The following is a 27,308-nucleotide window of genomic DNA, read 5'->3' on the forward strand; positions in this document are numbered from 1 at the left end:
CTGAAACAATGTCTAGAACCAAAGTGTCTCCAACCTCAAATGAATTAGCTAATTTTCCTCATGAATTCTCTTGACCATGTTTTTTTTTTTAAAAGTATAGATTGCTTAGTACCAATATTTATAGAGACTTCAGGTAGAAGGGTGCCATCTTAGAAGAGGGTTCCCCCCTCCTCTCATATACAGAGAGATTCACCTCTTCTAAGATATGGGTATACTAATTGCAGCATACACTAAATATAAAAACAAAGAACATGGTGTTTGCCATTACAGGCTTTTTGTACATGTGCAAAATGATGCAGTTTGATTAGTTGAAGAACCAGTTAAACTCTAGAAAACTAGCAGTTCTGTGATAATCACTAAAGAGACAAGCAAAAAGATGTGCATTTGGAAAGGATTTTTGAGTCAGCAGTAATAGATTACACTTCTGGAGATTTCTGACATCTCCCTCCCACATTTATCTTGTAAATATAAACGACAGAAGGATATATAAATGTAGCAAGTTTGATTTATTTCAACAAAGTTTACAGCCCAGTTTGGGTGCCCATCCAAATAGGGCAATCTGCCCAGTTTTCTATTTCTTGTCTGTTTAAAACAATGTACATATATACTGATACAGGTTAAGTCTCACTTATCCAAAAATGCTTGGGACCAGAAGTATTTTGGATTTCAGATTTTTTATTTTATTTTGGAATACCTGTATTTGCATATACATTAATAATGAGATATCTTGGAGATGGGATATAAGTCAATTCACAAAATTCAGCTAATGTTTCATATGCACCTTATTATACACATAGCCTGAAGGTAATTTTATACAATATTTTTAATAGTTTTATGCATGAAATAAAGTTTGTAAACACTGAGCCATCAGAAAGCAAAGGTATCACTAGCTCAGGCACCCAAGAGCACCCAAGAAGTAAGTTTTGGTTTTGGAATATTTTGGATTTTAGAATTCCAGATAAGGGAGACTCAATCTGTAGCACAATATCTACAGCAGATTCTGCATCTGTGTACTATTACTGTATTTGCTTTCAGAGCATAATATGTTCAACAGCCTAGTGAATGATATAGGAGTTGTAGAAGCTTGAGAGGTTCCTGTTTCCCTCACCTGCAGTGGAATATAATGGTAGTAACTCCAAAGAAGGCAGTGGAAAAGCACTCTGTGTTTTCATAATGAAGAAAACTGGGTTGAAAATTCTGATACTGAAATATTAAGAATATAAGTAAGATAATTCTTGTGAAGAACACTGAGTCAATAGACCTACAGATGATTGGAATCTTTTGTCAGTTACAATTAGATAATTTCATCAAATCAGCTGACAAGACATATTTACAAAATTGAGATTACTACTACTATTACTATTATTTAGCCCTCATGGCTGTAGCCAGGGGCTTGAAAACATGATGCTAATGGTTTCCAAAGTTCTGAGTCAGTTTAAATCCATAGCTGACACCTCTAAGACCTCCATAAGACCAGGGTGGGAAGATATGGTGATTGACAGTCAAATGTATTATCAGTGCCAGTCATTATGCAAGGAAAATACTTCTCCATAGCTGCAAGTGTTTGGACTTATTTTCTGAGTAAAAAACTCCTGTTTGGTGGCATGGACTACATTATTAAATAGCTATTAAAAACTCACCATTTACATTCCCCAAACACTTTTTTTTGCTTCAGTTTTGAGCTATGATACATCTGAAACATTACTAAAAATAAGATCCAGAGACTCTTTTCCAATCATTTATCAGTCTAGTCATAAAATTGTACAGTTGGAAGAGACCGCAAGGGCCATCCAGTCCAACCCCCTGCCATGCAGGAAATCTAAATCAAGGCATCCCCGACAGATAGCCATCCAGGATCTGTTTGAAGACCTCTAAGGAAGGAGACTCCACTACACTCCAAGGGAGTTTCTTCCACTATTGAACAGCCCTTACTGTCAGGAAGTTCCTCCCAATGTTGAGGAGGAATCTCTTTTCCTGCAGTTTGCATCCATTGTTTCACGTTCTAATCTCTGGAGCAGCAGAAAATAAGCTTGCTCCCTCCTCAACATGACATCCCTTCAAATATTTAAACAGGGCTATCATATCACCTCTTAACCTTCTCTTCTCCAGGCTAAACATCCCCAGCTCCATAAGTTGTTCCTCATAAGACATGGTTTCCAGACCCTTCACCATTTTAGTCGCCCTCCTTTGGACACGCTCCAGTTTCTCAGTGTCCTTTTTGAACTGTGGTGCCCAGAACTGGACACAGTATTCCAGGTTAGGCCTGACCAAAGCAGAATAGAGTGGCACTATTACTTCCCTTGATCTAGACACTATACTTCTATTGATGCAGCCTAAAATCGCATTGGCCTTGTTAGCTGCCACATCGCACTGTTGAGTCATGTTCAACTTGTGGTCTACTTGGACTCCTAGATCCCTTTCACATGTAGTTTCATTCAGCCAGGTGTCCCCCATCCTGTAATCTGTGCATGCCATTTTTCCGCCCTAAGTGCAGTACCTTACATTTCTCTGTGCTGAATTTCATTTTGTTAGCTTTAGCCCAGTTTTCTGGTCTGATCAGGTCATTTTGAATCTTGATCCTGTCCTCTGGGGTATTAGCTACTCCTCCTAATTTCGTGTCATCTGCAAATTTGAAAAGTATACCCCCAATTCTGTCATCCAGGTCATTGATAAAGATGTTGAATAGCACGGGGCCAGTACAGACCCCTGTGGGACTCAAAATGGTGGAACATGCACAGTGTGTTTCACCATAAAATATAACTAACTATGCAGTTCTATCCTCCGCTCTTATAATATGTACAGTACTTAGAAGAAAATTGAAAATGAGTATCGTGGGATTTCCTCATAATCATGGAAAGCTTAGAGCAGAGACAATATGACTTTTCAGAAGGGGCTGAACTACAACGTTCATTATCCCTCACCATTAGCTAGCCTGATGGCACTTTAGGCCAAAATAACTGGAAGTCCACAGACTTCACAGTCACCTTTGGTTGTGCTCCCCCTTGGAGTTGTTCCGATGATGCATGGGATCCAAACAGGGGAAACATGGGCCTATTACGTGTTCCAGTATGATTCTTGGGAATAAAAGAATTCTCCTTTGCTCTGGATCAGGGTGGAATCCCTGGGTGTGCAGACTGTGTACCAGTGTGGGGAGAGGAATAGTGTCAGCAGGTAGGGAAGCCACTGACTTCTTCCCACCTGGAGCCTCCCAACTCCCCACCACAGCACTTTCACTTTCCAGTTTCTGTGGTTCCTCTGCCAGCATTCATTTTGCAGATGTGCAGATTGATCACTCAAACGCATATTAGCACAACCATTCCTTTTCAAGACATGCACATAGCTCATCAAGCACACATTAGTCCAACAATACTATCATTATGGCACACTGATGCTCAACTGGATGGCCATTGCCCCCCCCCCCCAGCCATGGCAAAGAAGGAGAGGGGTCTCCTGGGGGGGGGGTCTGGAGAGTGCTGCTCATATAGGCCCATTGTGGGTGTTGATTGTGCAGACAGCTTGCCCTTCCCTTGGATCTAGAAGCCCCAACGATAACCCGGGTTTTCCTGTCAGTGGAGATTTAGCCCCTATATTTCAGTAGAAGTTATCAACCTTTGGTCCTCCAGATGTTTTGAGCTTCAACTCCCAGAAGCCTTGGCAGCATGGCCAATAGATTGGGATTCTGGGAACTGAAGTCTAAAATTTTTGGAGGGCCAGGGGTTGGTAAGGAAGCCAGGTAAGACGTTTATTGCCCCCTTTACACAAAAACAGAATAGCAGAGGAAAACTAATTTGGATATAACTGAGACCAGTGCCACCTAGTGACAATCTTATCCACACATTCCTGAATCGGTGAAGAATGAAAATATATAACTTAAATGATGGGTTGTACATTCTTCAGATGTACAGACTGTCCTTTCCTCTAAAAGTGTAGGCATATTAGCCTTTTGCAGAGAACCAGAGACTTGGTGGCTCTTTCTAAAGCTAACAAAAGCTAAGAGACTATGACAGTTCCTGCCACAATCCATTTCTTGTTAAAGTCGGGTGCATTTATTGTGGCATGAACATTCACTGGTGCTACAAGCCTTCTTCTTTTTGTTTGAATTGCTGTGTTTGTTTAGCGCAGGGCAGCTTCATCCCCATTTAAGCAAATGGTGTCATTATGGTGAAAATAAATAATTAAGATGCAAAGAACTGACTTTTGCTTAGCTGAGGCTGCACCATATTCAGTGTATGCAGAGAGCTGTGAGGAGGGTTGTTTGTCAGAGTTTTGCAGTGCCTCATCTCTCCAAGACCTGCCAGCTGCCAGTGGCTGGCTCTTTTTAGTGTATAATGGGCTAAATCTAGGGCGACTGGAGCTGATAAAAACCAGACACTCATTATTAATGAAAGATGTTGATCATGGCAGTGGCTGGTGGGAATGTGAGAGTTGGAGAGAGTCTAAGCCCCACAGGGCAAGGCCTTTTGGGACAAAGGTGGATATTGCTTTAAGGAAGCCTTCATAGCTTACATACACAGATGTGGGGAAAGGTGAGAGAGGTTAGCTGTTCTTTCTCATTCAGAAACAGTGAGATTTCTGCTTGGCGTCTTGGGCAGGAGGCTTGGCTAAGGGAAATTCACCCCTGTTTTATAAATTCAAGGACATTTGTGTTGACCATGAGACACAGGGAAAGTAACTCACTGAGCCCAGAAAGTGTAGCTCTGGCATCTCCCCAAATACCACTTAAAAGATCTGTGCCCAAAATCTGTGTACCAAAGAAATAAGAATAAAGCACTTGATGGAAATTGTTGTGAACTTGCTTAATTTGTATAAGTTTATTAGGAGAAATGAATTTGGGAAAAATCTCCCAAAGCAGAAGCAGTTCTTCTGTTGTGGGAAACATAGAAATAAGTGAAACATTGGAAATGTGGGCAATGGTTTTTAGCTTTATGTGATGGTGGAAATTGCCTGCTGCAACATCATGACTTGACAGTTGGCAACTTTTGACCTGCCTTGAAACTATGAGGGGTAGAATGTGAAGTGTGTGGCTTCACAGAGGACAGAGACAACCTGGATCCTGAGAGAAGTTACTGTATTGCTCATAATGGGGTTTAAATTTTACTGTCCATTGTCTTAGTCCCCACAAGGCCAAGAAGGGGAATGTCCTCTGCCTGCGTTAAGGTTCCCCCAGAACAACTGAACCACAACAGAAAAAAGTCTGATACAAAATGTAGCTTAGGCCAGGGCCCGTTTTAAATTTTTGGAGCTTGTGTTTGGAGCTCTGTTCTCTAATCTCTCTCAGCACCTTGGCAGCTTGGCTAACATAGTATATACCAGGATCTCAGCTGTTTTCCTATGGGGTTTGACAGCCTTCCCCTTTGATTTGCCACACTAAGCTTCTAAATTGTGCCTGGGGTTGCTGAGATGGGTTGGATGGAATGTTGGAGGTTTCATGTATATTTATAGCGTTATAATTTATTATTCTTGTTTTTGATTGTATATTTGATATTCCACCCTTTGGTGGAAAAGGCATTACAAATAAGTGTTGTTGTTGTTGTTATTGTTGTTCATGTGTCTTCTTTTGAAGATTGGTTGGGCAGGAAGAAGCAAGCAAGCAGTTAAATCTGGATATGTGAGTAGTGAAAAACATTGAAAGAAAACTATCTTTTGGATATATTGCACTGAAATAATTCTGAGGCTTGCCATTTCTGTATTCTTTGACGAGTCATTCTTCTTTGGAATGAATAATTGTGTTATCAGGGCTTTTTTATGGTTGGTGTTTATGAGAAGCACAAAGATTCCCTTTGGGAGTGGATTAAAAGAAGAAAAGGATTTTTTTTCTTGTCACTGAAAATATGCAAATATTCTTTCTTTCCTGTAAAGCAAGAGGGATTGGACAGTGTTTGTGTGTGAATGTGTGTGTCTCTCTGTGTGTGTATGACAGAGAGAGAGAGAGAGAGAGAGAACTGAATTCTATGCTTTCTAATCTTAACAAAACAAAATCAAATCAAAAACTCTGCTTGGCATCAGCACTGGAATTTACAGTATAAACAGTGAGCAGGCTGTGTTTAAATTTAGAAGAAGATTGGTGCTCTCTCTAGAAGTGTCTGTTGAAAAAGGTGCAGGACTGTTGTGAAGTGTACTTCTATAGTAGAATCTGTCACTCCTCCCTTCACAGGTGTTACTGCACCTCTGTGCCCTCCTTCACACTGAATCAGTGGCCTAGCCTTGTTCTGAAGGAGTTGGGCGCACAGAGAAGAGTATCTGCAGTGGACCTGCTGAACAGCACAGGCATCAAAAGAATGATTTAGTTTGCAGAATTAAATACTTGAAAGCTCTTCTGTGTCAGGTTGACTGTTATCTACAGAGCCTTATTTCTGTCCTTACTTACCTCTAAACTAAGCCCCAATTAAAACATGACAAGCCAGGTGACCCAAATTTCTATGTTTGCTTAAAATTCCCATCACATATATCAAAACTATTTTTATATAAAAAACCCTATGTTTTAAAAATCTTTCTGAATTTTTTAAACTTCTGTGCCTTCAAATCATTTCTGACCTATGATTACCCTAGGTGAACCTATAACAGGGCTTTCTTGGAAAGAATGTTCAGAGGATACTAGCTGTTGCCTTCCTCTGAGGCAGAGAGAGAGTGTGAGTTATTCAAGGCCACCAAGTGGGATTCGAACTCTGTTTTCCCAGAGTCTAAAGACTTTATCGCAGGCTTAAAAACCCATCTACCCCCGCTGTGTTGAAATCTTTCGAGATAAAGTCGGGTATTGCCACACACAAAATGCTACCGATGCCACCGCCCGGCTGAATCCCAGCTAACTTCTGGTTAAAAGCTGTGCTCAGCTGGCCAGTTTGCAAAGCCGGGAGCTTCTAGCCATGCACGGCATGAGTGGCATTTTGCATGTGATAATACCCAACTTTATCCTGAAAGAAACTTCAACATGGCAGGGGTAAGTTGGATTTTTAAGCCATGTGATAAACTCCTAAGTCCAACATTCCAGCTACGATATCATCCTGGTTTTGTCACAGGCCTCCCAAATTACAGTGATTTAGAGACTCTTGATAAGCTATATGAGTGCACCTTGGTTAGTGGAGTAGATGTGTTCCTGACCATTACTTCATTAATAGAAAAATTGGTACTATGGCAGTACCAATATGGAAAGAATAATGACAGCTTCGTACAGTATATCCCCAAAAAGAAAAGCATGTTTCACAAAACTTTTTATGCACAGCTAACAATACAGCTATACCTCAGGAATAAAAAGCTCCTTTTTACAATACCTTTTTAATTCCCATTCACTTTGTCTTCTGTCTCACTGGAGGTTTTTGTAGCATGAACATTGGAAGGATGGTAAGGTTGCAGCAGCGTGTCTGCAGTAGACAGTGAAATAAAATTTAGAGATTGTAAAATTGAGATTCTATTCTAGCCATTGGACTGTAGCTGTGTGTGCCTGCCTTCAACCAAGGTAAAGAGCAGCTGTCTTCTGGACCCTGTGTGGATATGAAAACAGAGAAATGGGGAAAGCAGATAAGCTTTCCTCACAAGTTACCCCCTTCATGTTAGCCACCAAATGGAATTCATAAGAAGTAAGTTGAAGCTAATGGAAGGTGTATGTGTGTGTGTGTGTGTGGAGGGGTGGGGAATGATTGCTGGATGCATTTTGGAAGAAGCTTTCAAACAGTCTCCCAAGAGTTCAAAATGTTTTTCTTTACTTATGCAATGCTTATCTGACCTGGTTATTTCATTTTACATGGATTCAGCTGACTCCATATTATTGGAACTCTATTCTGATGCTGCAGTAGACACAGTGGAACAAGACTATCAATTGAGCAAGCAAAGCAGCTATCATATATAATTCATCATTCATCTAGATGTAGATCCTTAATGAAAATATTTGAAGGTCATTGGAGGAGGCAGCCAGCAGGATCCCATCAAACCAAGAAGACAACTGTAACAGGCACCAAATAAGTTTTCAAAATGAGTAAGAAATTACCTGCAATGACAACAGTGGCACAAAAATAAAAAAATTACATTTATTTATTTATTGAATTTGTAGTTTCCTGTTCTCCAGGGATGGGATCCACAAAAACATAAAAGCCAGCTAGAGTCTACAGTTTTTTCTGGCTTTCTCATTATTTGCTTTTGACTTTATTGTTTGGATCATTTCCTCTGGAGATCACACAGCAACTTTTAATGTTGAGGTATAAGTGTGTCTAATCTCAGTATCACTTTATGATTAAATCTTTATTACATTCCTTCCTCAGTTGCCTCTGGGGCTCAAATGGCAAGTCATGTCAGAAGACCTGTATCTTCAAACAGTTCCTCCACCAATTGCATCTAAAGCAGGTGTGGAATACAACCAGGACTGGGCCTACTATTAGACATAATGAGGTGACACAATAACATCAGACAGTTAATGCTGTGAGGCAGTGCTTGCATCCACCTGGCTATCCTTCCTCCCACCTTACTAAAGCTGACCTGGATCCTCTAAATGATCTTGTTGCCTCAGGTATGACTGAGGACCCCATTGCATCACAAGTGGTTGAGTAAGAGTCATTTACAGGGCCTGTCAGCTTCTGATAAGGGGTGTCATCTTATCCTGGGATAACAAAATATCTGAAGTCAGCCCCTAGCTTTCTCCTTCCTTCCCAGTCATTGTAGCAACAGAGCTCAACCTCCTCTTGGCTGTGTATCCACCTTCTGGCTAGGAGTAAGTGGGTAGATTAATGTAATTGAGAGAGAATAATTCCTTTAGTTCATTTTGATGTGAGAAAAGCCCCCTTAGCTGAGATTTCTGCCTCGATTAACAGACAGGAAAGTGTGTGTGTGTGTGTGTGTGTGTGTGTGTGTGTGTGTGTGTGTGTTCACATGTTTGAATGACAAGTTGTGAGGAACTGGTTGATGTTAAATGCATAGTGCTTAATTACATCATTGGGATCATCCCTAAATTTCAAGTTATTATTATTATTATTATCATATTTATTTATATCCTGCCCTTTCCCCAAAACTGGGACTCAGGGTGGTTTACAATTTTTAAAAAAAGTATAATTAAAAGAATACAAAAATAGTACATTGAAATAGAATTAAATTACTACAATATTAAAACAAATTGCATGTTAAAAGAATAAAATGATGATCCTGAACTGGCAAGTCTACTTCCTAAGCCACAAATTCCGGGATTCCATAGGAAGTTGCCATGGCAATTAAAATGGAATCATAGCTGTATAAATGTGTACAGTAGTGTGAAAGGGCTCTGGTTCTTGGAGTACTTCTAAACGTACATCTCCTGTTGCAGGCATCAGACAGAACTCATTTAAGAATCCATCATCTTGATAATGATACCAGAGTTGGGATGACCCTGAACTGGCAACCCTACCAATAGTATCTACTCAAAAGTAATCTCCATTGATTTCAAGGAACCTAATTTCTTTTGGTTTATTGTGCTGCTTCTCCCTGATGGTTTCTGTGGAGTGGAGGGATCTACAAACACACCCCTGCCAGAAAATCTGGCCTCTTCTGGCTGACAATATGAGCAGCAGAATAATAGTGAGGTTGGACTTTACTAATGAGGCAGAATGTCGCCAACGAGGTAGGGGAACAAAAGGAGCAAAATGCCAAAATATATGTCCCCAAAGAAATGACTGCAGTTGGAACAAAAATTAAATTGCCTTTAAAGTGCTAATAAAAGTGTGCTGCTGATGGCTGTAGACCGCATGAGTAGTAACCGATGGTTACTTAATGTTTGGCTTGGCCCCAAGACAACTTTGCCTTTTCTTACAAGTCTCATTATGTGGATTTTCTCTCATTGTGCTCCATAGCTTCACCTGCCATGACCGGGGGGGGGGGGGATACACATGAGGAACACCTGGCACAGGACAAGGGGTCCTATGCATCACGTGTGTGTGTGTGTGTGTGTGTGTGTGTGTGTAAGTGTGTGTAACTCCTTAGATCTGATATTATGCATTATGTGTTTGCTTTGTTTCCTGCAACCAAGGAATATGGCAGTCGTTTGGCAATAAATGCTCTGTAGCTTTCAGTTAGGTAAATGGGGGAGAGAATATAGCAGGGGTGGGCAAGCTTTTTGAGCCAGGGGCCGGATTGCTGTCCCTCAGACAACTGGGGGGCCGAAGCGAATAATTAAATAATTAAATAATTTTTTAAAAAATTAATTAAATAAATAAACTGGGACAAATATAGGACAAAATTTTCACATGGAGGACACTTTTTTCTAAAAAAAATGGAGGGCACGCAAAAAAATTGCTGATTTTTTAAAAAATGTTAATATAAATGCATGTTTTGGACGCTTCTATAGACAATTGCCCCCTTTGCCTGCTGCTTGCCCCCCCTTGCCCGCCTCCTCCTGATATGCCAAAGGCCCCACGCCCTCATGCGAGAGGCCAAAGGCTCCGGCGGCAATCGGCGGCAGGACCGGGCGGGGGCCGGTCCCAAGGCCTTGCCGGGCCACATCCAGCCCACGGGCCGCAGGTTGCCTACCCCTGGAATATAGTATCAAACAAGTCAGTAATTCCAAGTTTGATATGAAGTTGATTTTAGAATATTGAAAACTAGTCTCTTTATTCCATCTGTCAATCACTGTGGATAAATGGAGTTTATGAGTAATGGGGCAAGATTTTCATGATCTCCCTGGCCCTTTAAATCAGCAAATGTACTGAAAATCCTAGGTACCCACATGAGATAAGAGGCTGGGCACTCTTACACTCAGGTTTTCCAAAACAGCAATTTCTTTATGTTTTCCTTCTCCCAGACAGACAGAAACACACACGCGCACACACACACACACGAATCAGTGCTTGATTCAAGATGTATAGCAAAGTAGAATAAAAAACAGGTCTTTGGTGTGCTGCATATATTAACATACGTACTGCACTTGAGAACTAAGTCCCAAGTGCATCACAGTGTATGCATCATTTATGATGACATACTTTTGTCTAAATTGTGGTTGCAAACTGCTTGCAAGCTGTGACCTGGGAAATTGATCAGATCCTACATTTGTGTGCATCTATTTATTTATTTATTTATTATAAAAACTATGCATGCTACATTAATGCAAATTGATTTCACTCTTGACAACTAGCTCTTGAGAGTTAAACATAAAACCAGAAGTAGCTGGATGAGCTAAATGCACAGTGTGGACTACTAGATTTTGAATAATATTGTGTCATATAAGGAAATATGTTAAAAAAAAGTTGAGAAAAAGCTTCTCTCTTTTCTATACCAGAGTGCTCGAGTGTGTGTGATAGACAAATGGTTTGGTGTCATTGTGATGGTTGAAACTAAGCTACAGAAGTGCCAAGATGTGTGCTCCAGTAAGAAAATGGTCTGTCTTTCCTGCTGCCAGACAGCAGGATCTACATCACAGAATATCAGCTGGGACAACTGTATTAAATGAATTTTCTTTTATTTGTGGGGAGGGAAAAAGTGAGAAACATGTGCAGTGGGGGGTACGGGGGAAAGAGGATGGAGGAACAGGTTTGGAAGAACAGGGCAAAGGAGTTCAAGAGGGAAGAGAAGCTGACAGAGAGGAATAAAGGACAATGACAGATTGAAGAGTGTAGGGAGCTGTGAAAAGTACTGTATTTTCTGGCATATAAGACTACTTTTTAACCCAGGAAAATCTCAAAAGTCAGGGGTCGTCTTATACGCCGGGTGTCGTCTTACAGGGCGGGTGCTGAAACCTCTGAGCTGAACTGGAGAATCTGCAGTCACTGCATATGGTGGGGGAGCTAAAAAACGGCCGCGGCCACATCCCCGCCATATGCGGCGACCATATGAAAGCAGCAAGGGTGGTGCTGTACAAGTACAGTAGAAGAAAATCCACTCATCAGGATTCGTGGAAAGAAGTGACTTAGCGAGATCCCGATGATGAAGTGAGGGGGTACCTCACCAGGAAGATGTAAGTGAAGGGCAGAGCAAGTTGCAGGTGTCTGAGACGCCCGGGGTATGGAAAACAGAGCTGTGTTTGTGCTACTTCTCTGATAGTCTTGGAGACAGGGAGGGCTGGGCAGGTAGGGAGAACTGACCAATCCAAGCAGGCTTTGTATACAACAAGTTTTCCTGTTAAGTACCTGCATGTCATAAACATTTGAATTAAAATTACCATATTGAAATCAAATCTGATTTTTTTAAAAAAAAATTATTTGGTGTATGTTGGAAGAGGGGTAGTCTTATACGGCAAGTATATCCCAAACTCTGTATTTTAACTGGAAAAGTTGGGGGTCATCTTATACGCCCAGTCATCTTATATGCCGGAAAATACGGTATCATATAGAACATAATTTGTGTAGCTGGAAGTCTTCCAACGTTCGCATACAATCTCAGGACAGAGAGAGAACAAAAGAAAAAAGAGAGGAGATAGAGAGCTGATTGAAGCTACTGCCTGGTTTAGTGCAGCAGGTAGGTTGGCTCAAGAGTTAGTGACCCAGTTGTCCTTTTCTTTTGCCTGTCTGCTTTTTTTTTCTTTTTTTTTTGACTGCTTGATTTTTTGTTTTTTTAGATTTTCCCTCTAAATTGTACTTTTGATACCACTTTTAGATAAGGACAAATGGAAGAAATGTAACTGTTGCCCTAGGTCTTCTCTCATATATAACTTAAAGACACAGCTGGTGTCAGAATATGAGTAACCCATGATTGTGACCATTGTGTTCTTCTGACAGGCCCGTAGCTAGGGGAGGGCAAGTGGGGCACTGCCCCAGGGCCCCCAGCCAAAGGGGGCCCCAAGATAGGGTTACCTAAAAAAAAATTTTTTTTTTACCAAACTTACTTTCCGCTATTTTAGTAGAAGACATCAGGGCCACAGGGGGTTCGTTTTGGGCAGCAGCAGGGCCGGCGCCCTCGCAGCCACCAGGAGGAAGCGGGGGCGAGATGCTGCTGCACATGGCTGGCCTGGGCTGGGAGAGAAAGGTGGCTGAGGCGCTGGAGGAGGCCCATAGTGTTGCCACCCTTCTGGCTCGCTGCAGCCCGAGATGGAGACGCCCTTGAAGGAGGAGAAAAGGAAGAGGAGGAGAGCCCCTTGAGGAGGGAGATGAAGCCAAGCTCCAGCAATTCCTGCCGTTGTTGTTGTTGTGTGCCTTCAAGTTGTTTTGGCAACCCTATCCTGGGGCTTTCTTGATCCTCCTCTCCTCCTCCTTTCCTCCTTCTCCTGCTTTCTTTTTCTTTTCCTCCTCCTCTCTCCTTCGCCTTCCTCCTGCTGCTGTTCTCCTTCTTTCTCTTCCTTCTCCCTTTTCTCCTTTTTCTCCTTCTCTTCTCCTTCCTCCTCCCTCCCCTCCTGAGAGGTGTGTGTGTGTGCTGGAGCGTGGAGGGCTTTCTGGGGCTGGCCTTGGGTGGGTGCCATCGGGCCCTGGCTAGAGGAGGCCCAGAGCCCTCCTGTCTGTTTCCCCCAAATCTCTCCATCATCCCCCAGGGACTAAAGGGGTCCCTCCTCCCCCCACTTTGCCCCAAGGTGGCTCCCTCCAACAAGACCCTGGGGAGGCTCTTCTCAAGGGTTGGGCATCTCCTGTGTTGTGGGCTACAAGTCGTTTCATCATCAGGTGGTTTTAGTGGCAAACTTTCTTCAGAAGGGAGTTGCCATTGCCTTCCTCTGAGGCTGAGACAGTGTGACTTCAGTGTGTGCGTGTGTATGTGTGTGTGTGTGCCTTCAAGGAGTTTTCTTGGGAGGTTTGTTTAGAGAGGGTTTACCTGTACCTTCTTCTGAGGCTGAGAGTGTGTGACTTTCCCAAAGGTTTTCTTAGAAGATTTGTTCAGAAGGGGTTTGTCTTCACCTGAGGCTGAGAGAGTGTGACTAGCCCAGAGAGGGTTAATGCCCAAGCAAGGGATTGAACCCTGGGCCTCCCCACCGCTGCCTCCTGCTGCACTTCCTGAGATGCATTTATTATTTATTATTATTATCTGAAAGAAAGAAGTTGGCAGCATGAGCTTTCCTAAAGCCTCTTTCCTCAGATGCATTTAGTCTCAAAGGTGATCCAAAATATCTATGTCTTTGAATTCTATTATTATTATTATTATTATTATTATTATTATTATTATTATCTGAAAGAAAGAAGTTGGCAGCATGAGCTTTCCTAAAGCCTACTTCCTCAGTTGCATTTAGTCTCAGAGGTGCAACAAGATCTCTATAACATAAGGATTTATATTAATGTTTTTTTTTTAAATGTTAATGTTTTTAGCTTTTAGTTGGTTATGGCCTCCATTTTTATCAAATGCTCCACTTTTGGGGGTAAATTTTGTCCAACATTTGACCTACATTTCGGTCTAAATCTTGTCCTAGAAATTTTGGGTTGGGCATTGTGATTTTATGATTTTCGTTTGATGTAACTGTTATGGATTATTTTATGGAACCAGCCTCGATCCAGAAGAGAGAGGCGGGATTATTATTATTATCATTATCATTATCATTATTATTATATTTTTCCTACATTTCCCCTGGTTTGGTGGTAGAGAATTATGGCAACCCTACCCCAAAGGAGCCGCATGAGCCACGCCATCGACACGCACCACATGTAAACAGTGGTGTGCCAAGATGGCGCCCGCAGTGTGTGGTAGGACTCGGGACATTAAAAAACATAGGGGCTCCAAATGTACTTTCTGCCCCAGGGCCCCTAAATGACTAGCTATGGGCCTGTCTTCTGAGCCACTTTTACACCACATTATTAGAACACTAGGATGCATCATGGCACTTAAAGTGGAAAGTGTTATCACTAAGTAGTGTGAAAGGACTCCTGGTTCAAGGCAATCCAAGTGTTACTAGTACCTAGTAGACATGTTAGAGAGCAACTTGCTCCAGAAAGGCTTAAGACCAGACAGTAACCTTAATTATAGAAGTGTACAATATGTGACTAAATCCCCTTCTCCATTCTTGAAGACGTAGGATTCTGTAACATTCAGCTGCTTCTACTGTGGGAAAATATGTGCGCGTGAGGTGTTCAAATCACGGAAGTTGCACTCCTGGATGGACACTTCCAGGAGAAGGAATGCTTCTCTAAAGTAAGACACAGCCTGCCCTTGTATTAATGAAAGGGTGTCTTTGGAAATGAAATATCCCCACAGTGTTTATGGAAAGTGATGCCTAAGGCAAATCTTCAGGGTAACAAAACTGATCTACAACCCACAATGGCTGCTGTGAGACATAGGAGGCTAGAGTGGGTTTCTCTTTGCTTCTTTTCTATTAGTCCTTTTACTATTGAGTCAAACTTTTGGCTATTCACTGGTTTCTGCAGAAGGATATTTTAATGATGTACTTGCATCCTTTTTATGTTTTCAATATTTTGAAACTATTATAAATTAGTTCTGTTTCAATAGGATAATTTAATTGTTTTAATTGGTTATTTTTTACTATGATAAGTCTTTAACCATATCTTGTTTAAATCTATTATATGAGCTCTCTTGGGTCACATTCTGGGTGAAAGATGGTTGTTTTTGTTAACTGCCACCAAGTTGATTTTGATTTATAGCAACCCCATGAATGAGAGACCTCCATGTAACCCTATCATCAGTAGCACTGTCCATGTCTTTCAAACTCAGAGCCATGGATTCTTTTATACGTGACTTCTTTTATACATGTAACCCTATACAGACCTGTGGGTGGAGTCAGGGTGCAGCGTCCTGATGACGCACACCCTGACTCTGTCTCCTGGGTGCCATTATGCTGCAGGCCCTCCAGATGGTGCGCAGCATCATGCTGCACCTCCAGCGCTGCATTCAGATGATGCAGCACTGAAGAGGCACCAAAGAGCTGTGCCGCCACGGCTATGGGTCCTTCCAAGGGCCAGATTGGGGCCACAGCATGAGGTTGCCTCAGCCCCAATCTGGCCAGGAAAGGGGCTGCATCCCACCGCCCCTTAGGGGCGATCTGTATAGCCCCTTACTTTATCCATCAGGAATGTGGTTTTCCTCTTTTCCTACTGTCTTCTGCCTTACTAAGCATTATTGTATTTTCTAGTGAGTCATGTCCTCTCATGATATTGCCAAAGTATATCAATAGCAACAGCAATTACATTATCAGTGCACTTAAGCAATCCCTAAATGGTTTACAAAGTGTAAGCTAATTGCCCTCAACAAGCTGGGTACTCATTTTAGTGACTTCGGAAGGATACGAGCCTGAGTCGAGCTTGAGCCCCTGGACTGGTATTGAACTCAAAACCTTATGGCTTGTGAGTGAGTGCCTGCAGTACAGGCATTTAACCACTGCACCACCAGGGCTCATTATCACAAGTATCACAATCTCAGTATCACAGTCTCAGTTTAGTCATCTTGTCTTCCAGGTAGAGTTCAGATTTGATTTGCTCTAGGACACATTTATTTGCCTTTTTTAGCAATCCGCAATATCTGTAGAACTCTTCTCGAGCACCACATTTCAAATGATTTGAAATGCCCAGCTTTCCCAACTATAGAAATGAGAAATATGATGGCATGGGCAATCCTAACTTTAGTATTCAATTATATTTCTTGACACTTCAAGATCTTATCTAGTTTTTTCATAGTTGCCCTTCCAATCCTAGTATTCTTCTGATTTCTTGACTGCAGTCTCCATTTTGATTAATGCTTGACAATATCTAGCTTCTCCTGGTTCATGCTTCTCACATTCAGTGTTCCTATAATATATGATGTGCAGCTTTGGACTTTCATTTCACCTCTGAGCATGTCAATACCTGAACGTCCTTTTGGCTTGAGTCTAGTTATATCATTAGCCACAGTGCTACTTATAGGTATCCTCTACGTCAATAACTCACTGAGTGCAATCTGACCTTGGAACCTCATCTTCTGCCACTATCTCTTGTTTCATTTTGGATTGTCTTATCAATAGGGGTTTTGTGATAAAAGATCTTCAAAAGGAGGTTTATTGTAACTCATTAGCTATGGTGCCACTGCCGTTGTCTCTGAGTCCTTTTGGCAGTGTCACTCTTCACTACTGCTGGTGCCTAGTAGCTGTTTGGCAATTAATGTAATTTAATTGGTATTTAAGGCCCGTTCGGCACGGGCATAAAGTAGTACAAAATGGCGGCGCCCATTCTACACGGGCACCACCATCCTGACATAGCAGACGCTTAGCGTCCGCACGTCACGCGGCGCTAATGATGTCGCGAGTGTGCTATTGGCGCCTTGCAGTGTCATTAGCGCACCAAAGAAGAAGCCCCATTTTGGAGCTTCTTTTTTACGGCGCCGAGGAGCATCACGTTTTGGCCGCTGGGGTGCCTTGCTGCCGCAAATGATGGTGCCGGAAAACCGCCCATTTTTGGTGGTCTGTAACGTGCCCAAGTTAAGTAAATAACCAATACTCTTCTTTTGGTAGTTGAGTGTGTTGCCCCACCCTGTGCTGTTTAACTTAAAAGAGAGAGAGAGAGAGAGAGAGAGATGGATTTCTAGCCACTTTTAGATGGTAATCTGATAGTGTGTGTGTGTGTTCAGGAGATTGACAATAGATAAGACTCCCTGATATCCCAGTGGCAGAGTTTAAAACAAGGGTGGGCACTGTGGAAATTTGCTGCCACTAAGATGTCAGGGAGCCTCATCGATTAATTTCATAAATAAATACTTAATTTTTAAAAAAATATTTTTTTTTCCATTTTGAATCAGCTGCTAACCAGATTCTCTGGGCAGCATACATTTATTTGGGGCCTATTCACATTACACAGCTATAGTGCTGTTATTCCACTTGAACTGCCAGGGTTCCATGCTATGGAAACCCCGCATTTATAGTTTGGTGAGGCCATAGACTTCTAAATGCTCCTCCCTAAACTGCAAAATCCAAGGATTTTATGGGATGTTGCTGTGACAGTTAAAGCGGTATGCTAGTGCTATAAATGTATACTATGACTGTGCTCTTGGTGCTAATAGATCACAGTATTCGGCAGCCTTAATGAACTTACAGAGAGCCATGTGGTGGAATGGTTGGAGCACTGGAGACCAAGATTAAAATCCTCACTCAGTCCTGGAAACCAACTGGATGAGTCTGGGGAAGTGACACGTACTTAACCCAGAGGAGAGCAAAGGCAAACCTCTCTGAACAAATCTTGCTAAGAAAACCCAAGTAGAGGGTCACCATTATTGAAGGCACTTAAGAACAACAATTAACTTGCAAGATGAGGGACTTAAAACGCCTATGCCTTTTACTTTTAGTTGAGAAACACACAGCCCTATCTCTGCTACCTCCATTCCATGCTTTACAAATGCTTCTGTATTCCTGTGTTAGAGCAAACAAGCAAAACACTATTTTCCACCTCTGATTGAAATAGATGACACACATGTAGAGCATATGCTGTTTCATATTTTAAACTAATTTAAATCATAGTGCCATCATGACTACAGGAATTTAAAAAATGGAATTTGCTTCTGCTGTTAAACACATTTACTTGGGAATAAACACCATTTCATTGTAGGAAAGGGAAAATATTTTTAAAGTAGAAAGCACATCTGTTACAATATATGTGCCCATCCAGCTAACAGCTGATTATACATTTTTAAAAAAGAAATAATAATAAGAAATACGTGATACTGCAGGAATCAGTGCCAGCTCCAGCATGCTCAATACAACCCTTCTGCCAGACCTATTTGCCATTGCCCCCGTTACATGGCACTTTCCGGGCTCCTCATGGTCTGGAGGCTCCTGGACTTTCCTTGTGGCTCAGCCTTAGCTGCACCAGAAAGTGCATTTAAAAAATAAAAATGAAACTAAAAGCCTGGATCTTACAAATGTTCTTTGTCAACATACTGTCCCTCCTCCTGTTGTAGACCTGGAGCCTCCTGATGCTTATGCAAATGGTTCAATGGATTCCTAGTAGCCCTGATTCCTCTCCAGTCTCAAGCCCAAGGCTCACAGTAAGACCATGGCAGATTTGGAACCCATCTCCTCTTGGTCAGAGTCCAATGTACTATTCATTTGAACTAGGCTGGTTCAAACAAGGTCACTGTTGTTTTTGGATGGTGTTTTTCTTGTACTGGCTGTTAGTCTGAGAGCTTCTGACTGCTGTGTTACCTCATCAAGAGCTTGAAGGGAATAGATGTGAGTTTGCCCCTCCAGAATGAACTATTGAGAATGAGAGCACCATGTCTCAAGCTAATCATGTTTTCTTGGCAGGGTTACCTTGACCACTCTGGTAGTAACATTAAGTAGGAGGTATGTGACTTGTCAGTTTTCCTTGGCCAGAAGTTGGAAGTTCACAAGAGGATACCTCCAGAGCAATTTTTTTTCCTTCCACGGGAGTGATTTTGGAATATCTTTTCTGGAAGAATACATGTGAAAAACAATACATTGGAATTGGGTGTTCATACCAATCCTCCCTTGCTTCTTATGGTAGATAAATGAATATGGGATGATCCCAATTTTTCATTTATTTATTTCTATTATATTGATGTCCTACCTTTCCTCTGGTGAGCTCAAGGTGATGTCCATGCTTCAGAAAAGCAACAGTGGCCTCTGTCTGCATTGGAATCCTTCAGTATCCTTTTAACAGCAGATATACTTATCAGACAAAATTTGTGTTTGTGACTCTAACGTCATCACCTTTTTTTCCTCCTGTATGATTTTTTTTAGCATCTATGGTTGATGAAGAAGCCAGTGAAGCTTTGAAAGGTTGCATAATGAATGTTATGATTTTGGGTAGGCCCAGCAAAGGTATCATTGCTTTGTGGATTTTGGATTTTGTTGTATTTAACAGTAACTTACAAAGTCAATCAGTAAGTTTCATGGCTTAGTGGAGAACATTAATCTCCCACATTCTAGTTCAGAATTTAAACTGTTGTTCCACACTGGCTTTCTTTTTGCATCTTCTCCTCTCACATCTTAAACTCTGAGGCACAAGTACATTTGCTGTGAATGCAGGAGAGAGCTACTGGCTGTTTCTAGGATCTGGAACTCATTTCTAGTCGAGGCTCACCTCTTTGCCTCCTTGCTCTTCCACCAGCTGATAGTTTCATTACATTTCAACTATAATGTGTGTGTGTGTGTGTGTGTTTGTGTGTGCGTGCACACACACTCTTAAATGTGTTTTTATTTGAATCTGTTTTAATTTCTGTGAGCTGCCTTGAGTCCTAGTTCTGGAGGAGAGTTAGGATAAACAAAATAACACAGCAACAATCAGCGTTGAGTTAGATGATAAATTCTTCTTTACCCACATGAAGGTCAAAAAGAAACAGACTATCAGAATGAAACTAGGAAAACTGTAAGACTTCCTGCCAAAAGTGTTGGGTGATAGAGGGAATACTTGCAGGTACCAGCATTTTCTTAATACAGTGCCTTTCAGATGTGCTATATTACAACTTACATCATTATCAACCATGGATATAAATGATGGGAGTTATAGTCCAGCACATCTAGAAGACATCAGCTTGGGGAAGACTAGTATATACAGTATGAATGTGCCTGAACATTGATATCAACTTCTGGGGCCCTGCTTTCTGGCAAGTTGGTAAAAGACAATAGACTGACTAGTAACAGTATTTGTGGAATTTTCTCTCCAGTGATATTGTCCCATAATTGTTGGCTTTTCAGAGAACACTTAAGACACTTTTATTTCTAATTGCATTATATTAATGATTGTTGTTGTTGTGTGCCTTCAAATTATTTCTGACTTATGACAACCCTATGGCAAACCTATCACATGAGTTTCTGGGGCTGACAGAATGTGATTTGCTGAAGGGTCGCCCAGTGCTTTTCCATGGCCGAGCGAGGAATCGATCCTTGATCTCCAGAGCTGTTGTCCAATGCTCAAACATTACACCAAACATTAATGAATGCACTTTTCATTAATTGCTATTCTTGCTGCTAGTTTACAAGGGAATGTAAAATGATTTTTATGTGATTGGTTGATACAGTATGATACTTTGTTGTTGATCTTTGTACACTGCTTTGGGAGGCCACTGTGCCCTGAAAGGCAGTTTAGAAACTTTAAATGAATACATATAAATATCCCTTGTGTGTTTGTATAACTATCTGAAGCTTCCTTATACTGTCAGAACATTGCTTTATTTGTCAAATCCAGCACAGGCTATACAGAGTGGCAGTGTCTCTCTTTCACTGGGGTTCAAGACCAGTCAGGATGGCTATATTTCTAGTATCAGAGGTAGTGTGTCTCTATATATTAGTTGTTGTGGAGCACAAGACAGGGTGCAGCTGCACTTATGTGTTCCTACTGGGATTCTCATAGGCAACTGGACAGTGTGGGGAAATGGATTCTAGACTAGATTGGCTTGTGCCTGATCTAACATAACTGTTCTTGTTATTTATGTAACTTCTTATGGTAGGCATATGTCTTTTGCTGTTGTGCTCCCTGAGATCTGTGACATGCCAGAGACTAAGCCTAGACTATGATGTATAAAAAACACATGCTCTGCCATTGAGCTACAAGATATTTTCCATACCTTTGAAGTTAGAAAGCTCAGCTCAGTGGCAAGAGAACTATGGGGCAACTAATAGTTCCCCAAAGCCATTAGAACCAAAAGTTGCAAGAGAAACGTGATACAAGAAGGAACTTCCTTGAACTAAACAAAGATAACTTTGCACTATAAATTATTTCTCTAATGTCATCCTTTAGATTTCATGACAGTCATTCATAGAAGCCACTTTCTTACAGCACAAAAGAACCTCCAGTTCTGCATAGGTATAAGCTCCACAAAGTGAAAGCACTGAAACCCAAATGAAGTGCCAACTAGCCCAGCTTCTTAAGCATCCATAAATGTCTGTCTCATTAAATATTTTCAGAAGTTGCTCTTTTGAGCTGAGCTAGCCTCTTTTGTTTCAGAATATCCTATTCATATTTGGATAGCAAGCACCTCTACAAGCAAGGGCAACCAAAACAATCAAGGGGAAACACTGCTATAAGGAAAGATTATAATGTTTGAGGCTAAAAATCCCATAGCACCTTTGAGACTAGCAAGAAAAATATTTCTAGCATCAGATTCATCAGATGCAACCTGATGAAGTGAATTGGAATCTATAAAAACTTACATTAAAATTATTTTTTCTCAGTTAGCCTCAAAATTGCTACAGGATGCCCTGTATGATTTTATGCTGAAACAAACTAACATTACCAAATCTTTGACTGCCTTAGACCCTTTCTTTGAGTAAAATGTTGTTAAGAGTGTACTAATGATAGAGTTTCATAAAATTATCCATGCTATGGAGCAAGTGAGAACCAGCATGGTGTAGTGGTTTGAACTCTGTTTGAACAGAGCACTAGACTTCAATATATTTTGATCTGATTCAGCACAGCTTTTCTTATGTTTGGATCTGCTCTAAAATGCAGCTCATGGTTTAAAGAGAACTCCCCCATTCTTTTATACTTCCTGGCCCACCCCATCACCAGAAATAATCCAGTTTGACACCACTTTAACTGCCATGGCTCTATGCTTTGGAATTCTGGGAACAAGTAGCTCTTTGACAGAGATGGCTAACTGTCTCACAAAAGTACAATTCCCAGTACAGTATTCCATAGCATTGAACCATGGCAGTTAAAGTGGTATGAAACTGGATTATTTCTGCAGTATTGATATAGCCCATGTAACCTACTAAACCAAAATGCATTTTAGGGGCAACTAATGCTTTTTTATTTTTATTTTATTTCATTGAACACAGTAATCAGCTCAAGGCTCTTTCTGAAGTAGGGGGCAAAGCAATAAGAGTGTATGTAGCTTTATTATAATTTAAAATTATGACCAGGTTTTGCTTTCTTCCCTTTGGGGAATAGCCCTTCAAGGGCTGTCTGTGCAATTATTCCTTTCAAGTTCATTGCTTGCCAGATCTGTGTGAACCACAGGTTGACACAAAGTAAGCTCAAAGGGAGCAATCAGCCAGGAGGTTAAGGGTGCAAAGCAGAGATGTGCTTTAGGCAAAAGATGTGCAGGCGCCTTGGAGGACAGGGATTAAGTAGCCTTGGTGACACATTTCTGCTTGCTGGGTGACTGGGCAACAGAATGAAAGATGAGATTCATTGTAATCAAAGTGATGCCCATTAGGGCAATGCCTTCTAATTTCACAAATTATTGTTGAGGCCTAAAAGTGGCTAAGAAAGATCTCAACATCTCACTGACAAAGCCAGCTCATTGCAGTGGTAGGTAAAAAGCAGCAGCAGCAAATTTAATGAGGGATTATGGGGAGAGGGACTGGCAATGAAATAATAGCATACTGTACATAAATCTAGAGTCCAATAATATAAAGAAAAGTATGCACTATTCTGATAATTTCCTAAACAATATTGTAGGGCTGACGCAGAGACAGGAAAAAGCAACTCAAACTGTTTGGGGAGAAGGAGTATTTTTTTCATGAAGAATGTTGCAGATGTGTTTCCAATATGTTCCCCATGTGACTTACTGTGAACACTCCATACCAAACGAACAAAACAAACAGCTTCATTTATATACCATTTATACTGAACAAATAGTGTCTAAGTGGTTTATAACTGTAAGCTAATTGCCTCCAACAATCTGGGCACTCATTTTAGTGACCTCGGAAGGATGCAAGCCTGAGTCAAGCTTGAGCCCTTTCGCTGGTATTGAACTCACATCCTTATTGTTTTGTGAGGGTGGCTGCAGTACAGGCATTTAACCATATCTGTTTGAAGGAAACACACAGGAGATGCAAACCATGGATGCACAGTTTTTACTTAGATCCCTGGTATGTGTCCATTGCATATTTGAAGATTCTAACCTCCCCTACAGCTGTTGCAATATTCACTGCTTAGATCTGTGGTTTGTGCTTTGGAAACAAATCTGCTGCTTAAAGTTTGAAGGAATCCTAAGAAGAGAATGGAAATGTCATGGACATGGAACAATTACTAAGGAAGGTCAAGGAAGAAAATGCAAAAGCAGGCTTGTTACTGAACATAAAGAAAACAAAAATTATGATCACAGATGATCTAGATAAATTCAACACAGACAATAAAGAAATCGAAATAGATAAAGATTTCCCATACCTTGGATGAAACACTGATCAGGAAGGAGATGGCAGTAAAGAAACATGAAGATTAGGAAGACTAACAATGAAAGAACTAGACAGGATCCTAAAGAGTAACGATATACAACTGAAGACTAAAATTAGAATTGTCCAAGTGATGGTATTCCCCATCCCCATATACTGTATGGTTGTGAGTGCTGAACAGTGAAGAAAGCAGATAGGAAGAAAACCAACTCATTTGAGATGTGGTGCTGAAGAAGAATGCTGAGAATACTGTGGACAGCCAAAAAGACAAACAAATGGGTCCTTGAACAGATCAAGCCTGAACCTCCCTGGAAACCAAGGTGATTAAATTGAGGCTGTTGTACTTTGGCCACATCATGAGAAGGCATCATTAGAAAAGAATACTAGAGAGAGAGAGAGAGAGAGAGAGAGAGAGAGAGAGAGAGAGAATGAGTAAGAACGCATGCTAGATGGCTGGACCCAATTAGGAAGGTCTTGGGCATGAACCTACAAGAACTAAGTAGAGCAGTGGAGGATAGTGGGTCTAGGAGAGGTCTCATACACAAGGTCAACATGAGTTGAGGTTAACATGAAGGCAGCTAACAACAAGATGTTTTATAAATTTAGAAACACAAGGGAGAGGAAGTCAAATTAGAGAAATTATTACCTCCTAGGTCGTTGCTGAGTTCCCTCCCTGAAGCACCCCTGAACACTGCTAAAAAACAAATGCTCTGACGATATGTGTGCATGTATATGTGTGAAAGGCATTATATTATGTATACATAATGCTGATATGTGTGTACATGTGTGTGTGTAAAAAGAGAGAGAGCGTAATGGGGGTGGTCTCATGTACTTTGTGCTTTGGTCATTGCATCAGCTGTCCCATGCTTCCAGTATCCTTCCTTGGTCCCGAGGTAGACCTTCAGCTGAAAAAAATTCTTCACTGCTACATATAGGCAATAGTTTCAGGACCAAGACATGTGCCACTTTAAGCAATTCATAATTAATGGGAAAAATGTTACAGGATATTGAGCGAGATGGTCACCAGCACAGATGGCTTTTTAGAGAGGGTTAAAAAATTAATGAAGGCTAGGTCTGTTAATAGCTATTAGACATTGCAACTAATTGTCACTGCCATGTTCAGAGAAGATATCTTTGAAAATCAGATGCTCAGAGAAAAACCACTGGGAATGATTTTCTGCCTTTCCTTTCTGTGGACTTCCCAGAAGCATCTGGTTGACCACAGTGGGAAACAATCTGAGCTATGTGGACTTCTGTTCTCAACCTGCAAGTCAACCCTTAAGTTACCACTTGCAGGAAATGTTTTCCTTCATAAGATATTAGACTTCCAAGTTTTTGGACATTTTGCACACATAATCTTAAGTATGTAATTGAAGTGGCTTACCTGCATTAAGAAAGGAAAACTGATTTGTTAAATCTCCTTTAGCTGGTTCAGCTCTCGTTGGGAGAGGATTCTTAGCTTTAAACTAAGAGGTGTGGGGTTGGTATCTTGCTATCTAACTCCTGCCAGTTTCAAGTTCTATCCCCCCCCCAGCTATCATTTCTCTTCTTTTGAGTTTCATCCTATTAGACTCTTTTTTCCTCTACAGCTCCAGGTTGCAGTTATCTATCCCCCTCCTGGTTCTACTACCCAGTTCCTCTCAGACTTTGAATCATGGCTGACATTTTTTTTCCCTTTCAGATTCAGTCCCCACTCTGATCCTAGGTGACTTTAAAAGCCATGTTGATGATTCCAATAACCTTACAACATCTCACTTTAATTCTCTCCTAGCTTCTTTTGGCCTTCAACTACATTCCAACTCTTCAACTCATTCTCCGTCACTGTCTTGACCTAGTTCTTGCTGCAAACTGTGTCATTTCTGACTGCCTGGCACTTGACTTTCCACTATCTGATCATCATTTAATCTCCTTTGCTCTTACTTAAACTCCACCTCCTCGTCACATTGTTCAACACTATTTTCGTGATCTTCAATCTGTTTACTCTAATCATCTTGGTCAGACCCTGGATTCATCTCTCTCTTCCCTAAATCTTGGGGATTCTGCTGATTCAACAATGTCTTTATTTAACTCCACTCTTTCCTCGACTCTTGACAGCTTTGCCCCTGTCTCTGCACGCACTTCTTCCTCTATGACTAGGCCTCAGCCCTGGTTTACCACCATCATTAAGTTTCTCCGGTCCTGCTCTAGAGCGGCCGAACGTCTTTGGAGAAAGTCCAAACAGTGGGCTGATTTTATCCATTACAAATTTGTTCTTTCTTCCTTCTCATGTGCCCTGTCTATGGTAAAACAGAATTATTACAAATCATTGATCTCCGCCAATGAGAGATGCCCACAGCGTTTGTTCTCCACCTTCAACACTTTGCTTAAACCTCCCTCTCCTCCTGTCTCTTCATCATTCTCTCCTAACAACTTTGCTAATTATTTCATCTCAAAGATTACCACTGTTCGCTCTGAGATAGTCCCTCCCAATTCTTCTTCTGCGCATAATCTTCTATCGCCCTCACCTAAAAAATTTCTGTGTTTCCTCCTGCTTCTTTGGATGAACTCTCTACACTTCTGAACTCTTCCAAACCTGCAACCTGTTCTCTTGACCCAATTACTACTCGTCTTCCAATTTCTATAGCTCCCTCGTTTCTGACCTCGCTTCTCCATATCTTCAATCTCCCTCTCTCTCTACAGGCTCCTTCCCTTCGGACTTCAAACATGCTCTCATTTCCCCAATTCTGAAAAAAACTTTTCTTGACCCCTCCTCTTTGTCTAGCTATCATCCGATTTCTCTTCTTCCCTTTCTTTCTAAGGTTTTGGAACAGGTTGTTTATTCTCGCTGTCTTGTGTTTCTTGAAGCCAACTCCATTCTCGATCCTTTTCAGTCTGGTTTCCGCCCACGGCATTCTACAGAGACAGCTCTCACTAAGATCTCAAATGACCTTTTACGGGCCAAGGCTAATGGTCTTTACTCTGTTCTCATCCTTCTTGATTTGTCTGCAGCCTTTGACACCGTTGATCACTGTCTTCTACTTGATATACTTTTGTGACCTTGGGTTCTCAGACTCTGTTCTCAAGTGGTTTAGATCTTATTTGTCAGACAGATCTTTTGCAGTGGTCACAGGTGGTCAGACTTAGTCCTCTGTTCCCTTATCTGTTGGAGTGCCCCAGGGCTCTGTTCTGGGTCCCCTTCTGTTTTCTCTCTACACACTGTCCTTAAGTAAACTCATTAGCTCTTTTGGTTTTTCCTACCATCTGTATGCCGATGACACCCAGTTGTATCTTTCCACCCCCGACCTTTCTCCAAGGCTTGAACAGCAAGTTTCATCTTGTCTCACAGCTGTCTCACAGTGGATGTGCCATCGGCATACAGATGGTAGGAAAAACCAAAAGAGCTAATGAGTTTACT

The 27,308-nt window shown here is 41.3% G+C and overlaps 1 protein-coding gene across 5 annotated transcripts in view; it reads left to right on the top strand.

Annotated features, from left to right (window-relative positions):
- The window catches only part of EPB41L1 (erythrocyte membrane protein band 4.1 like 1), a 304,150-nt gene that overhangs the window by 162,355 nt on the left and 114,487 nt on the right, over positions 1–27,308 (top strand). The window contains exon 3 of one of the 5 annotated variants that reach the window (XM_042466080.1): positions 18,733–18,819. The exons of the other annotated variants lie outside the window; for them this stretch is intronic. Coding sequence (XP_042322014.1) covers positions 18,748–18,819 — 72 coding nt within the window. The 5' untranslated portion in view covers positions 18,733–18,747. The remainder of the gene's footprint in view (positions 1–18,732; positions 18,820–27,308) is intronic. 5 annotated transcript variants of the gene reach the window in all.

Source organism: Sceloporus undulatus, chromosome 4 (genome assembly GCF_019175285.1).
Source record: "Sceloporus undulatus isolate JIND9_A2432 ecotype Alabama chromosome 4, SceUnd_v1.1, whole genome shotgun sequence".
NCBI lineage: Eukaryota > Metazoa > Chordata > Lepidosauria > Squamata > Phrynosomatidae > Sceloporus > Sceloporus undulatus.